General features: G+C 51.1%; 2 protein-coding genes across 2 annotated transcripts in view; one reads left to right on the top strand and one right to left on the bottom strand.

The window, feature by feature from the left end:
* The window catches only part of CCDC69 (coiled-coil domain containing 69), a 35,492-nt gene extending 30,883 nt beyond the window's left edge, over positions 1-4,609 (top strand). Inside the window, exon 9 of the mRNA XM_042948799.1 lies at positions 143-4,609. Coding sequence (XP_042804733.1) covers positions 143-320 — 178 coding nt within the window. The 3' untranslated portion in view covers positions 321-4,609. The remainder of the gene's footprint in view (positions 1-142) is intronic.
* Positions 2,828-12,485, bottom strand: LOC122198384 (platelet-derived growth factor receptor-like protein). Its single transcript, XM_042903004.1, has 6 exons — positions 12,428-12,485; positions 6,503-6,833; positions 5,579-5,730; positions 5,037-5,330; positions 4,443-4,582; positions 2,828-2,896 (listed from the first exon to the last, which is right to left on the bottom strand). The coding sequence occupies exons 1-6, from the start codon at positions 12,483-12,485 to the stop codon at positions 2,828-2,830; spliced, it is 1,044 nt and encodes a 347-aa protein (XP_042758938.1).
* Between the last annotated feature and the right edge of the window lie 4,006 nt (positions 12,486-16,491).

The raw sequence follows: 16,491 nt of genomic DNA on the forward strand, positions 1-16,491 counted from the left end.
GACGACAGGACGACAGGGCGGTGGGGGCCCTGGAGCGGGCTGGCGGCCCATCCGAGGAAGGCCTCCCAGAGGAATGGGTTGGTCTGTGCGGCCGCTGTCGGGCTGCTTCCCCCTGGCGACGTCGGCCCATCTCCATCCACAGGCAGCTCTCGGAGGACCTGCTTCTCGCCCGCGAGGCCTTGGAGAAGGAGTGCCAGTTGCGGCGACAGCTCCAGCAGGAGAAGGAGGAGCTGCTGTACCGGGTCCTCGGGGCGGACGCCTCCCCCGCCTTCCCTCTGGCCTCCGTCACCCCCACCGAGGTCTCCTTCCTCGCCAGCTAGGACGCAGGGCCAGGACGCCTGTGGTCACAGCGCCCTCTTGAGGATTTACCAGAGAAGACAGCGGGGGCCTCTCGTTCCATGCCCAGGAGGGGCGGAGGGCAGGAGCGAGATGGGCAGCCAGGGTACGAGCCCAGGGAGCCCTGAGGGCTTGGGCCGTGCAGGATCACCCACCGGGCTTTGAGGCCCTAGAAGCACCTTCCCCTGAGTTGGCCCAGGAAACAAGCAAAGAGGAGTCCTTCCATCCCTCCCAGTTCTCTCCGTCCAAATCAGGGAAGTCCCGAGCTTTTCCCAGGGGCAGCCAGTGCCACTGAGGCCATCTGACGAAGAAGTGACAACCCACTGGTCCTGACTTGTCAGCTCCCCCCCTCCCCGAGATGTTCCCACCTCTGGTCGGGCCCTCCCTCAGCCTCAGGTTACCTCTCCTCTAAAACAGCCAGGGGAACCCAGCGAATGATACTTGAGTCACTACAGTGCCCCATTCTAGGACGGTGCGAGGCTCAGACCAGGGGCTGGGGGACCAGAAAGGAAGTGGCCCACACCCTGGGAATCAACAGGGAAAGGCAGGCTGCTGGTAAGGGGGTCACTGCAGGCCCTTGGGGCTGGGGCTGGGTATGGTGTGGGGCAGGCGACTGCTCCCGGTCCCGGAGTCTTGCTCAGCCCAGGGGTTAAGCCAGAGCAACTCCTCAGCCCTCCTGGTCCCTCAGTCTCAGTGACACCCGGGTACACGCAGAGCTGGGACCTCATCCCTATACCGACAAGGAAACCAAAGTGGGGAGTGGGGCCCCCAAAACAAGGACTAGGACCTCCTCTGTCATCCAGCTCTTTGCGCGTTGTGCTTGTTTTTCTCCCCAGGCTCTGGAAGGATCAGATGTGCGACTTAGTCTTTCTCCTCTGACCTCTACCTGCCCCACTCACTTCCGGTCCCTCTCTTACTCCTCCCTATCTTGACTCCTTCTACCACCCCTAATGCCAGGCGCCAGGACCCCGGAATGTGGCCCTCAGCTTCCCCATCCGTGCAGAGGGGCAGCTAGAGTAACCAACCTCAGCATGCCTGTCCAGCCCAGACCGTCTGTGGGTTTACTGTTCTTCTCAGGAAGCTTCAGGTCATCTGGATGCCATCATGATAACCCCTCCCCTGCACAGAGCATTTTAACTCAGTGCTCTCAGCTACACTTCCCTCCTCTCATCTGCCTAAGATCCTTGAAGCCGGTTCTTATCCCTCTTCAGCAGCAGAGCAAACAGATCACAGGAGCTAGAGGGCCTTGCCTGAGATCCCTCAGCAATAGCCCCAGGCCCCAGGCCAGCAAGTAAGAAAAGACAATCCAGTAGAACGGAGGTTTCCTCCATCATCCCAGATCCCAGACTGCCTTCTTTATTCCCCTAGATATGGTCTGGTCTTTAGCCATGTGTAGTTCTGGGAGTTCAGATGCGACTGTTTCTCCATTTCTCCCCTAGTAGGGCTAGAGGAGTGCTGAGCTGTTTCTCCAGCCATAGGAAAACAAGTTATCTATTTGGGAGCCTTGGGAACAGCTCTGGAGAGAAGTGCACACATAGTTCTTCATGCAACTTTTCCCAAAGCTTGTCTGGGATACACTCATTCATTGCACATTAATAGGCATGACCAAGAAAAGAATCGATGGCCAAGTAATTTGAGAAACTCTAGATTCAGTCCAGTTAAACAGATCTGCAAAGTGCAGGACTTCTCAGAACCTTTAATATGGTAATGTGCACTACAAATTTCCAAGAAGGAAGCAGTGTCCAGCATTTTCTAAACTCCTGTGACCAATTTTCTACCCCAGCCTAAGCACTTCAGGCTGCAGAATGCACTTTAGAGAGCATGGTTTTAATTGAGAGGGGCCAGGCTGGAGAAGGGGCAAGTCATGGGGAGCAGGGTTTCCCTCAAGTAACCTATGGTGGATGCAAGGAGATAAACCGCAGTCGTGGCCTCACACTGGGGCAGACAAGCCGTGGAAACAATGGTATTGTGTTTATCTGGCCCCATTGTTTTCCTGGAACAGGGAGGAGGTAGCTCCTCTCTGAGGACCTTTGCCAGTGGCAGGAATCATTGAGGAGTATGGTCTGGGCTTGGGTGACTCATCAGTGACTCTGTACTCCCTCCTGGACTTCTGGTACCCCACTGGCCCTAGCTTTGCCCAGCCTTGGAGTGGGGCCCGATGTTGGAGCGATGGCTGGCCATTAGAAGAGGTCATGGGTGGGCAGAGTCTCAGGGGTCAGTGCAAAGGCTCTTTCTGCTCTGCAGGGGACAACGGCTTGGCATAACAACACCAAGGTTCACACAGTTACCTACCCCTGTTTCTGCCCGCTGCTCCACACCAGGATGCCTGCAGCCAGGGACAGAGCTAGGAAGGGGCAGGGGACACATGAGAGCTTCTGGTTACACGGACGCGGGTGGTGGCAGTCCCCGTGCCCTGAAGGTTGGTAGCCCTGCAGGTGTAGATGCCAGAGTCCCCAGCCCGGGCCTCTTCCACATGCAGGGTACTCCCTGCCTACTGCTGTACCTGGCCCTCTTGGCGAACGACACTGGCCCACTCGCTGACGTAGGGGGGTCGGCCCAGCTGCAGGGACAAAACATAACTGTCCATCAGCTACCCCAGGTGTCGTCTCTGACTTAGGCACCAGCAGGCAAGTAAGAGGTACTGTGTCCCTTCAGGGAAAGGGACAGTGACTCGCCCAAGGTCACACACATATATCAGAACACCTGAAAGGCCAGGTTCTTTGTGGGAAATGTGGGCTTCTCAAGTCCCTGGGGAGAAGCTGGGGTCTCCTCTCCTACTCAAGGAGATACAGGAAGTGACTTGGCTGGGAGCAGCACCCCGCGGTGTGGGTTTTGCGGCACTCTGGTTTTGTGGGGTTGTTAATGGGTGCTGCCTCCCCAGAGAAGGGGAGGTGGGGTTCTATTATGAAAATTGTTTGAGAAACACTGAGTCAAGTAAAATTAAACTGGGGAGACTCCGGCCACTGAGTCTGTCACATGTGCATGTGAGTTTTGAATCTCCGAGGCAGGCGATGGTTATTAGAGGCAGTGTTTTCCTAAAAGCACTTTTTTGGGAGGTTGGGGCTGGACTTTCTGGTATGCTACCATTCCAAGGAACATGTTTGGGGAAATGCTAGCACAGCGAAGCCATGTCTCCCAACCATGAGTGTGTTCTTTACCGCTTGCTGGGTCTCAGTTTCCATTTTTGACAAATGGGAGGATTATCCCCCATTCGTTCCCTCCTAAGGCCTCTGGGGAGCTCACCTTCACCTTGTCTTTGCTGGGTCCAGCCCACCCTCCGAGGCTCATGTCAAATCCCACTCTTCCAGGAAGGCTTTTTAAGAATTCCTGAAGTTTTCAGTGCTGGTGGATCTGCTCTTTGACCCAGGTGCTCTCCAGATGTTTGCGGGCTGTGGGGCTAAGTTCTCTGAGAGGAAGGAACATCACTATCACCTCTCCAACAACCCCTTAGGAAGGTCTGGCCCACGGCAGATGCCCAGGAGACAGTTGCTAATGTATTTTGTTCATCTCTTATTATACACACACTGGCCACAGGGACTGAGCACTTGCCTCGGCTCTGTTCTCATGAGATTTGGGCCAGTCTGGTCTCAACTCAAATGTCACCTCAGAGAAGACTCCTTGACTCTATCTTAAGGTGCTATCACATCCGTCCTGTCATATCCTCAGGGTAGCACTTAGTATTCTCTTGATGACCGTGTTCATTTGCCACTGTAAGCTTGCAGACAGCAGAAGCCATATCTCTTTTCGCCTCATCCTTGTGGTCTCAGCACTTAGCACAGTGTCTGGCCTGTGGTGGGTGCTCCGTAATTGGATAAATTAACAAAGGAACGAATTTTATACAGTAGCCTGAGAAGTAGCTCTATTTAACAAATGAGGAAACTGTGGCCCAGGAAAGGGAAGTGACTTGCCCAAGGTCACGCAGAGAAGCAGTGTCAGGTTCCTCTGAATCTCAGTCAAGCAGTGGTTCCACTCTGTCATGATCGCTCCTGACCCTCCTCCTAATTCCTCACCCCCATGCTCCTGCCCCACACCCCGTCAGTGCGCGCACACACATGCACACACACACACACACACACACACACAGCCTCCTCTTACCCTCGGCTTACCTTCTGCCCTGGATATTCCCAGATAAAGTCCACAGCAATGTCTGGCTCACCCAGAGCCGTGCAGGTCACACTGAAGTTCTCTCCCAGTTGGACTGATGTTGCTGAAGCTTGGATGGTGGGTTTGGGGGAGGATGACGGGTCTGCCATGGAGAAGATGGGAGAGAAATGGGAACAAACATGTTGAACTGATTGTTGGAACCATTGAATGAAATGAATGGGTGGAATGAGTAAGGTCCCAGAGGGGAATGGTTGGGGTGCTTGAATTGACAGGGGATGGGTAGATGATGGAACCGGTGATCTAATGGAGGATGGATGAATGGAATGGTTGGCTTGAGGGCAGATGGATGGATGGGATAGTGTGACATGATTGAGAATGAGTGGATGGACAGAAAGCCTGCACTGATGCAGTGTCGACCAATGGCTGGCTGACTGGCTGCCTGTCTGGACAAGATGGTTGACTACATGGGGTGTTGTTGAAAGCTGGTTGGTTGGTCAGCGTTCCGTGATCCACAGAACTCAAATCTGAAGTCCCTAAGAGGTATCTCTCCCCATATCCTCCCTCGCCCCACCCACCCCAGCCCTAGGCCCACGCACACTTGATGTAGATCAGCATGTACTTGGTAGAAATTTGTCTCAAGCCGCCCAGGCTGGCCAAGCAGAAGAGGGCTCCAGCCAAGGAAGCTCGGGGCCAGTGGATGGTGAAGCCCTTCTTCACGTCAAAGGAGATGTCTATCCCATCCACTGGGACTTCCTCCGGGGGGAACTCCCGATGCAGTGTCACGTGGGCCAGAGGGTTGGTCACCTGGCAGGGAAGCAGGACTGGTTGATGGCTGTGCAACTGCACCACCTTATAATAATCCTCGGTGGGGACAAAGAGCTCCTCTGGGTCTGGGAAGGAAGGAGGGAGAGAGACGAATGAGCTTGGCACAGATTCGTTGTTTCCTGATGCTCTACCACCGCCCATGAACATGAGGTCTGTCTCGGGGACTTAAAATCCCTCTTTCCCTGCCCATTCCTGCCCTGGGGTGCTTTTTCCTCTCTGGTAAGGGCTTCTAAGACTGACAGCTGAAGACCAGCCTGCTAGTTCCAGCTTTGTCATTTTGACTGACGTTCTTGGAGACCTGACTCCGGGGCACCTGTGAAGAAGATGAAGGTCTTTCCCCGGCAGGCCTCTCCTTCTGCGCCCTCGCCATCCTGGCAGTGCTGAGCCCAGCAGCTGTATTCCCCCGTGTCCGCGCCCGTGGAGTTGACCAGCTGCAGCTGGCTGTGACGGCTGAAGTGCTTGATTCTGAAAGACAGGTGTGGGGCTGGGCCAGGGTGAGGCAGGCAGGAGACGGAGATGGCCTGGGACACCTAGCGAGCAGCGTGGAGTCGTCTGAGAGTCCCCCTCCCCAGCTTTCATCACATGGCCCACTCAGTCTTCTCCCTTCCCCACTTAGGCTGTAAGGGTTTGCCGATTGCTCGCCTGTCTCTCTGGCCTCATGCACATCTTCTGATTGGTCCATCTACCCCTCACAGACCTTGTCCTTGCATCGCAAATGGCATCGCAAACGGCATCCCCCAAACTCCTTTGTTGTCCTTGGCTCCTTCCCTGTGTCTCGCTCTTCAGGCCAGTAAATGCCCTCTAAGCGACTCTACCCCCTAAAGGAGGCAGGGTTCCAGGAAATCTCACCCTAAGAGGCTGAATTGAGAAAAGGTGGACAAATCTCCTGAACCCTTTTATGTCCCAGCCTCTGCCTGATTTGCTTCTGGAACCTGGGGTGAGCGATGCTGGTGGGGTCAACTCTGCCTTCATTTCTGCCTCCCCTATGACGGCATCCCTGACATAAGGGCGTCTCAGCCCAACGTTCCGGCACAGATAGGTCAGACAGCCTGTCCCCCGTACTACTGCCACCTTTCTCCCTGCAGGCACCATTTGCTGCCCCCAGAATTGACATCCCGGATTGTGGGAAGCCATGGCTCTCATTCTGTTAAACCGCTCCGCAACTGGTGGGTCTCGTGAGCCCATCTCACTGTTTCTTTCAGATGCCTGTAGTCAGAGGAGCTACTCCATTGCATACCTCAGGCGTTCCCTGCCCTCCTCTTCCAGGTATACAGGCACCCTCCAGTGGACCACCTTCCCCCGGCAGCGAAGCTCCAGGGGATCCCCAGCCCGCAGGCTAAGAGAGTCCCCCACCTTCTGGAAGCGGCCCCTCCCTAACACCAGTGTCAGAATGGAGGAGGCTGGGAGGCTTGGGGCTGCAGCCTCCATCTGCAGGGTCTTCTGGCTGAGGTCTGCTTCGGGTTTTTTCCCACCTGGGGCTCCTGGGGGCTTCACCTCTCCAGGGCTGGCTGCTTTGAAGCCTCTCTTTTTCTGAGCCTTGGGAGTTCTGCCATGCTCCTGGACTTCAGCTGTGGAGAGACAGGATGGGTTTGGGGTCACCAGCTTTCACTGTTCATCACAAATGGGGTCCTCTCCTCACCCCAGCAGTTGATAGAACCTCAGAGCTCTGTTACCCTTTATGCTTATTACTACTACAAAGGTAATCCTCACTCTATGATAAAATACAGACAAACCTGAGAAAAAGGGTTAAATTTGCCCCAAAACTTACCATCCAGAGATAACCACCATGAGTATTTAAAGCATATTTTTCCAATTTTCCATTTTTAATGCACATATTTTGAAGAAATGGTCAAAAAATAAAATGGAACAGGATAACACATATTTTTAATAACCTACATTTTCACTTAGTAATATGTTGTGATTATCACTCCATGTCAATAAACATGTATACTAAAATATTCCAAACAATTGCTTGGTATTTCATGGTAGGGATGTATGATGATTCATTTCTTCATTGCTGGGCATTTGGGGTTTTCTGCATTCTCAGCCAAAATAGTTCTGCAATAATCATCTTACACACCTTTGATCAGATTGCTTCCTTAGAATGAGTTCCTTCGAAATGGAACTGCGGGGGGTGGGGGGGCCATGGAGAGGAACTTTCTTATCTAAGTGGCCACCAATATTTCAAACCCTTCTAGAGCATGCTCCAAAAAAGGTCACTTAATCTGCACTTAGGTATGTCTAGTGATGAGGAGCTCGGTATTTAGCACTATTAAATAATAAATAAATAAATGCAGCCTGGCATCTAAAAACAAAGATTCCCTAGGGAGTTATGTAGGCCACTCCAGAGCTACCATTGATGGTGCCTGCAGTGTTTCTGGGATCGTACCTGTACCTGTCTATATATATATTTTTTATTTCATCCTCTTAATGACTGCAAAGTATTATTCTCATTTTACAGATGAGGACTTTGGGGCTCACAGAAGCTCACTTTCCCCCAGTACTGTGCCAAGGAGTGGGAGACCTGTAACTCTGACCCAGGTCAGTCTGGCTCCAGAACCCATGGTAGCTTCACCGGCAGCATATCTTTTTTAAAAAAAATTTTTTAATATGAAATTTATTGTCAAATTGGTTTCCATACAGCACCCAGTGCTCATCCCAACAGGTGCCCTCCTCAATGCCCATCACCCACTTTCCCCTCCCTCCCACTCCCCCTTAACATTTATTTATTATTGAGAGACAGAGAGAGACAGATAATGAGCAGGGGAGGGGCAGAGAGAGGGGGAGACACAGAATCTGAAGCAGATTCCAGGCTCTGAGCTGTCAGCACAGAGTCCGATGCGGGGCGCGAACTCACGCACCACGAGACCATGACCTGAGCTGAAATCGAACGAACGCTTGACCGACTGAGCCACCCAGGCACCCCCGGCAGCATATCTTAGGGCTGAATGGCTGTCCCTGCTAAAAAGACCTTTCAGACCCACTATCTTCAGCTCTTACCACTGACCTAACTTTTCTTCCCTGTGGAAGAGGAAGCAGTCATTTCCTGTGCCTGCCTACTACCCCAGCGCCCAACCGTCTCTTCACACAGAGAGGGCTGTGCAATTCGTACCAAGTTCTGAGGCTCTTTACTCTCCGTCCTGATAGTTCCCAGACACAATCTCTCGTCGTGCCCACTGCTGTCACCACCCCGTCCAAATCCTGGTCAGACCTCATCTAGTCTGCTGATGTAGGAACCCAACCGGTCTTCTTGCTTCCAGTCTGACACACATCACACACCTCTTCTTAAACCATCACGGTCAGGGGCGCCTGGGCGGCTCAGCCGGGTAAGCGTCCAACTCTTGATTTCCGCTCAGGTCATGATCCTACAGTTTGTGAGTTTGAGCCCCGCGTCAGACTCTGTGCTGACAGTTCAGAGTCTACTTACCCGCTCGTGCTCTCTCTCTCTCTCTCTCTCTTTCTCTCAGAATAAATAAATAAACTTAAAAAAACCTCCCACATGATGGGTTATTTCACCAGTTCCAAAAGCCTCAGGCTACCCCATCCATCATGGGGGAGCAGGGGACAGGGGCAAGCGGTGGATATAATGTTTGGACAGCAGCAACAGAGAAGATCCCAATGGAGTTTAGCGATTGTCTTTTTTTTTTTTTTTTAATGGCCCCAAACCACCATCATCAACACACACAGGTACCAAAGGGTAAAAGCAAGACAAGATAAAGAAAGAAACCTAACCACCACGTTTAAACCTGAGTCCTCTGTTTTTCACAACTGTTAAGAAAAAACTACACATCTCTTGTGTGTGTGTCATTTACGCTCACACGACTACCACACTCACAAGACTTCTGACACCAGACTGGGGGAGGGGGTTTCCACACCAAGCAGTTCTCCGAGACACCATCTGGGTATTGCACAACTTAAGTCAGGTCTAACACTATTTGCCTGGAAAGAGCATCAGACCCCCCAGCTTAAGGTCCCCAAGACTGCCCTTTCCCCCACTTCAGATGCCAATCTCGAGTCCCAGGTTGTCACTCGTGCTTCTGACCGACCAGCTATAAGTCAGGGTGCCCACGACCCCCTTGGGGGTTTGATAATTTGCTACAATGGTTCACAGAACTCAGGGGAACACTTATGTTTACTGGTTTCTTATACAAGGGGATGACAAAGGGTAGAGATGAACATCCAGGTGGAAGGGGTCCGTAGGCCAAGGGGTGCGGGAGGAGGGGTGGAGCTTCCATGGCCCCTCCCAGCGCACCAGTCTCCCAGAACCTCCACGTGTTCGGCAACCCGGAGGCTCTCCAAACCCCACCCTTTGGGGGTTTTTATGGAGGCTCCATCACAGAGGCACGATCCATCATCACCTCAGTTTCCAGACCCTCTCTCTCCCCCTTCTGGGGGATGCGAGGTGGCCCTGAAAGTTCCAAGCTTCTATTCATGGCTAGATCTTTCTGGTGTCCAGCCCCCTCCCTGAAGCTCTCCAGGAGTCCACCGGCAGTCACCTCATTAGAACAAAAGCCACTCCTATCACCCAGATTTAGGAAGAGATTTAGGAACTCTGTGTCAGGAACCAGGGTCAAGGGCAAATATTAGAACAAAACATGTTCCTAGTGTTCTTACCACTTAGGAAATTGCAAAGGTTTTAGGAGCCCTGTGCCAGGAACTAGGGGCGGAGATCAATATATTTATTTTCTATTATTTCACAACGATGTAAAAGGTCTCCCTGGTGGGGACATCTATCCTGGGGGCCTTGCCTGGCCCTGGAGGGATAGAGTACTGCAATGGTTTGGGGAAGTTGTGCTAGTTTGGCAGTAGGTTTATTCTGAATTTCTTACACGGGAGAGCACTTAGTTCACAGACAATTTTTCCAAGTCACTGTCTGGTTTAATCCTTGCTATAGCCCAAAAAGTGTCCCCAGCAAGCATTATCATCCCCTTTTTACAGGTTGAGAAACTAAGCCTCAGAGAGAACAGCTAGGCTCAGTATATTAATGAGGTGACCTAGAACACTGCAGTCTGGCATCTAAAACAAAGATTCTCTAAGGAGTTATCTAGGCCACTCCAGACAAGGGGTGGGGAGCCTGGGTGAGTTCATAGAAGATGGACTTTAGAGCCAGAGGTTTAGAGCTAGGCTTTGAATCTTTGCTCTACTACAAGCTAGCTGTGTGACCTTGGCCAAGTCATATAATTTCTCTGAGCCCCATTTTCTTCATTTAGGAAATGGGAACAAAAACACCTGCCTTGCAGGACTGTTATCATATTAAATGAGATAATATATGTGAAACACTGAGTGCAGTGCCTGGCTTATAACAGAAGCTCAATAAATTGCTGTTGTCAAGAATAGTGTATCATTTCCTATTGTCCCTGTAACAAATTACCACAGACTTAGTAGTTTAAAACAGCACAAATTTAGGGGCACCTGGGTGGCCTCAGACTGGGTGGCCTCAGTTGGTTAAGCCTCAGACTTCAGCTCAGATCATGATCTCATGGTTTGTGAGTTCGAGCCCTGCATCAGGCGGTCTGCTGTCAGCACAGAACCCACTTCGGATCCTCTGTCTGTCTGTCTGTCTGTCTCTCTCCTCCTAGCCTGATCTCTCTCTCTCAAAAATAAATAAACATTTTTTTAAAAACCCATCAATTTATCTATCGTCTTACGATTCTGAAGGTCAGAAGTCTAAAGTGGGTCTCGCTGGCTAAAATCAAGGTGTCTGCAGGATGCAATCCTGCAGACTCTTAGAAAATCTGTTTCCTTGCCTTTTCTGGCTTCTAGAGGCTGCCCAGATTCCTTGGCTTATGGCCCCATTTATCCATCTTCAAAGCCAGCACTATTGGATGGAATCTTCCTCGAGCCAGCGTGGAAGGCCAGCAGCGTGGCCCTGCCTCTTCCTCTGAGTCCCTCCTGTACTTTCAAGGAGGCTTTTTTTTTTAATTTTTTTTAATGTTTATTTATTTTTGAGACAGAGAGAGACACAGCATGAGCAGAGAAGGGGCAGAGAGAGAGGGGAGACACAGAATGTGAAGCAGGCTCCAGGCTCTGAGCTGTCAGCACAGAGCCCGACGCGGGGCTCGAACTCACGAACTGAGAGATCGAGACCTGAGCCGAAGTCGGACGCTTAACCGCTTAACCGACTGAGCCACCCAGGCGCCCCTTGGGATTACATTGGGCCACCTGAATGAATGGATAATCAGGACCACTTCCCTATGTCAATTGATTCGCAACCTTGATTCCATTTCCAGCCTTAATGCCTCTTTGCCTTGTAAGGTTCTGGGGATAAGGACGGAGACATCTCCGGAGGCTGTTTTTCTGCCTACCACAAATAGTAAACTTTTTCAAATGCAAATGTAAAGCCAAGGCTTTCAAAGCCAGACTTCCACAGATAGAGTCCTTCCAGGAAGCAGAAGCAAGCCAATCAGAGGGCAGGATAAGAGAGGGTGTGGGGTACCTGCCGGTTCTCTGATCGCCCTCATTGATAGGCTGTCGTTAGAGCAGCCGGCTGGAGGTATCTCTGGGTTCTGTGTCTGGCATCCTATTTGATCTGGATGATCTGGAGTTGAAATCCAACCATGGGCTGGGTTAGAGTGCCCCCCCCCCCCCCAGCTGGGGCTGTGCTGGCAGAATCAGGGCCCCAAAGGACCTCCGGGAGGGTGCTGCAAACACATCTTCCTCAGGAGAGGCTCCACCTCCCAGCATGAGCACCGCTGGGCTGTGGGGGAAGTGGCTCTCTGGGAGCCATCTAGACATCCTTAGCTTTGCAGCTTCTGGGTTTGCCAAGCCAACAAGTCACCCAGGAAAAGTCGTGAAGATGTCAAGTCTCATCTCGGGACCTGGAGGGGATGACAACGATCTGAGCTGAAAAGTAGCGGGCACCCGGGAGCTGTGCAGATTGTTTCCCATACCTTAGGTCATGTAACACACAGGGGTGTGGAAGGGGTTTGCAAGATCACGCAGTCCATCCTTGTCATTGTGCAGATGGGGGAGCAGAGCTCAGAGAGGAGACCCTGCCGAGACGGCACAGACAGTCCATGGATAAGCTGAGCTTAGGGGTTCCAGTGCTCACTGTCCCCGTCCCCACCATGCTGTGAACAGGGTACTCCTGGGAAAGGCAGAGACAAGGAGGGGGGTCTCAGGACCCCCGGGGAATAAAAAGATTCGAGATTGATGTCCATACCTGAAATGACACAGATGAGCAGGCACCAGGACAGCCAGCAGCAGGCTCGGGAGACCATTGTGCAGAGAACTAGAGCCAAGGTGATGTGGCACAGAGACTGCAGGAGAGGGACTGCTGGGGCTGTGTGAGCAGGGAAGTGGCCAGGGACGAGGGATGGGGGCAGCGGTGGGGAGAAGTGAGGGGGACTGATTTCAATGGTAAATCAAAGTCCTGGCTTCTCTAGGACTCCAAACAAAATTCCTTTCTCTGGGTTCCCCCCGCCCAGGTGAATGGAGCTATTCAGAGCCCTGCTCAGGAAAAAAACAATTGTGCAGCCAGGAGGGGAGTGTCCTCAAGGGCAGACGGGGAGAGCTGGGAGGCAGCCGGAGGGGCCGCTGAAGGTCACAGAAGGGTCATGACAGGGCCTGAAGGACAGGACTACTTGAGGACACAGCAGGTGAGTGTGGCAAGGAGGGGGTGAGGCCTGAACTAGACCTAAAGCAGGGGCTGGCAGGACCAAAGCCGTGGGCTGCAGCCCACTTCTCCACAGCCCTGAGCAAAGAATGGCTTCACATTGAAAACAATATACATATGGAACCCTTCACGAGTCCCAGTTTCAAGTGTGCACGCAGCCAAAGTAGGCACTTCTCATTTTTAAATGGCTGAAAATCCATATTTGGCGATACACGAAAATGATATAAAAGTCAAATTTCAGTGTCCGTGAATCAAGCAGCATTGGAAAACGGCCACACTCACTCCGGTACGTACTGTCTGAGGCTGCTTTTACACCACCACCCAGCTGTGTACAGAGACGCGTGGCCCACAGAGCCCAAAATATTTACCGTCTGGCCCGTTGCAGAAAACGTTGGTCAACTCTTGCTCTAAAGGTTGGTATTTATATAAAAAATAATTTTCTGGGGGCGTCTGGATGGCTTAGTCGGTTATGTGTCCGACTTCGGCTCAGGTCATGATCTCACGGTCCGTGGGTTCGAGCCCCGCATCAGGCTCTGTGTTGACAGCTCAGAGCCTGGAGCCTGTTTCAGATTCTGTGTCTCCCTCTCTCTCTGCCCCTCCCCGGCTCGCACTCTGCCTCTCTCTCTCTCTCTCTCAAAAATTAATAAACATTAAAAAAATAATTTTCTGAACTAAATAAGATGTAAATAAGATTCATTCTCAAAAAATATTCCACATGAAGCTTAAGTTACCTTTGACCCTCCTTCCCACTCCCCCCCCCCCCCCCCCGCTTTCCTCAGGGGTTACTGCCTGGGTGTATGTTCTAGATCTTTTTCTGCATTGACATAAGCATATGTGTATCCACAGGGAAACAAAGGATTGTTTTGTGAATTTGTTTTTCTGTAGATGGTTTTACACCGCAAATAGTTTTCTTAAACTTGCTTTTTTCTGAACTCAACAGTGTTCCGTGGCCCCCTTTATGGACCTACCTTTATACTTTTTAAAGCGCTACCTAATATTCTATGGCTTGGCTCTACTGTTTATTATTCCCTTAGGAGAGGACATGTAACCTGGTTCCATTTTTGCTATTGGAAACAATGCTACAAAGAGCAAGAACTAGCCCTTCAAGGCTCAAATAGCTACATTTCCTTGAAGAAAATGCTTGTTAAATGAAAGAATGGTGGGGCGCCTGGGTGGCTCAGTCGGTTGAGCGTCCGACTTCAGCTCAGGTCATGATCTCGCGGTCCGTGAGTTCGAGCCCTGCGTCGGGCTCTGTGCGACAGCTCAGAGCCTGGAGCCTGTTTCGGATTCTGTGTCTCCCTCTCTCTGACCCTCCCCCATTCATGCTTTGTCTCTCTCTGTCTCAAAAATAAATAAACGTTTAAAAAAAAAAAAAAATGAAAGAATGGTATGCAACGCAGGCACGTGACCGGATGTACTCTCACTCATCCATGTTTGTGACTAAGTAAACACCACCAGGCAAGTCCCTCCAAATGTAGCCGTAAGCCTTTTGCTGAAGTTTTGTGTACCTGCTAATTACTGGTTGGAAGCAGGTGGAAAGCCTCCTGGCTTCTGGTTGAAACAGGATTCCCTCTGTACAAACTCAATGGGCATTCTTGGAACGTAGTGTGATGGGTGGGAAGCAGCAGAGAATGGAGAGCCCGGGCGCTTGGGGCCCCATTCTCACCTTGCCACTTGCTGTATGACCTTGATCAGCCTCTTCTCTTTGGGCCTCAGTTTCCCCATCCGTTTAAGGAAGGTGTTGGACACTTAGAGCTCTGGCCTTGCAGAGCCTTAACCTCCTCTTTTCAGTGACCGAGTCCTTCAAGGAGTGGAAGGGCTCTGAGAAGTGATGGTGTAGCTTCCAGCCACGTGGGCAGAGTGCTCTCAAGGGAGGTGCTGGGAGCAGGGCAGGGCACCACCACTTTGAACCCAAGTTCTCACTGATTGTTCCCCAGGGGAGAGATCTCACAGAGTGTCCGTGCAGCCCAGCCCAAGGCCCTAGAGAACGCTCATGGCGGACTGGAACCCAACATCCTGGGTTTGGACTGCTGGCTACCAGACGCTCTTGGAGTACCCCATTCCCCTCTGTTCCACAGCACTTAACACAGGTTGTTATTTATGGGAATTTGTGTGATTGCATCATGAATGTCTGGCTCCCACTCTGTAGGGCGTGAGCTCTGTGAAAGCTGGGACCAGGTCTGTATTGCTCAGCCCTTATTCTAGTCCCCTAGCACAGTGCCTGGTACTTTGTGGGCACTAGACAAACACCTGCTGAATGAATAAATGAGCTGCTCCAGCCTGGTTTCAGAAGCAGAGACAGCCTTCTCTTTAACCCAAGGGCCCAAAGGGGCAAATAAGGAGGAGTGGGGAGCAGAGGGGGCGCTGTGCAAACATGCCAGACAACATCACAGAAAGGTCATTCTCTTCCTGGGTGTCAGCCCACCCATGGGCTGGGGATGGGAGGTGGGGAGATTCTGGAATAGTAGGCCTTGGGGAATTGGCACTCACAGAAGCTCTGAATTGCAGTATTTATTCATTCATTCATCTGTTTCATCCATCAAATATTTACTGAGAATCCACTTTAACAAGCAATGGAGACAGATATTGGCCAAAATCACACAAATAATGATCTAACCACCAGTTAGGACAGTGTTGTGATGGGAAAGTAGGATCCTAGGAGAGATAATGGGGAGGGGTGTATAAAGTGCACTGGAGGGGGTGCCTGGGTGGTTCAGTTGGCTGAACCTTGACTGTGCATCTGACTCTTGATTTTGGCTCAGGTCATGATCCCAGGGTGGTGGGATCGAGACCCGCTTAGGGTTCTGAGCTGAGCACGGAGCCTGCTTAAGATCATTGCACCATCTCTCCCTCTGCCCCTCCCCTACTCGTGTTCTCTCTCTCTAAAATAAACAAATAAAAATAAATAAAATAAATAAATAAATAGAAAAGTGCTCTGGAGAAAGGATTAGGAAGGAATTTCTGAAGAAGTGCTATTTTAAGGAAAATCCACAAGAATAATGAGCTTCTATTAGTAGGCTTCCAGGCTTACAAGAAGAGCCTTCATTCCATGGAAATGGAATGTTTCAATAGAATTTCGAGTGAGTCACGGGATCATGGAATCCTAGAAAGAGAATCTCAGAGTCACAGAATCTTAACCTCACAGAATCCTGAAACAAATACTTACAGATTCTTCAACAGTAAATGGAACCTTAGAATTCAATGTTAAAGGCTCAGAATCTTCACATAGAAGAACAAAGGGAATCTTTTTTTTTTCAATTTTTTTTAATGTTTATTTCTTTTTGAGAGAGAGAGAGAGAGTATGAGCAGGAGAGAGGCAGAGAGAGAGAGAGAGAGAGAGAGAGAGGAAGGGAGACACAGAATCAGAAGCAGGATCCAGGCTCTGAGCTGTCAGCACAGAGCCTGACACGGGGCTCGAACCCACGAACCGTGAGATCATGACCTGAGCTGAAGTCACACGCTTATCCGACGGAGCCACCCAGGCGCCCCAAGAACAAAGGGAATCTTAAGAGATAATTTACTTGCATCACCTTCTCTCTCCTATTGTACAGATAGTAACAGAACAAAACTAAAGAGTGCAGTCATAGAAGCCAGCCAGAACGCTCACTTCT

The sequence above is a fragment of the Panthera leo genome, chromosome A1 (genome assembly GCF_018350215.1).
Source record: "Panthera leo isolate Ple1 chromosome A1, P.leo_Ple1_pat1.1, whole genome shotgun sequence".
Taxonomy (NCBI): Eukaryota; Metazoa; Chordata; class Mammalia; order Carnivora; family Felidae; genus Panthera; species Panthera leo.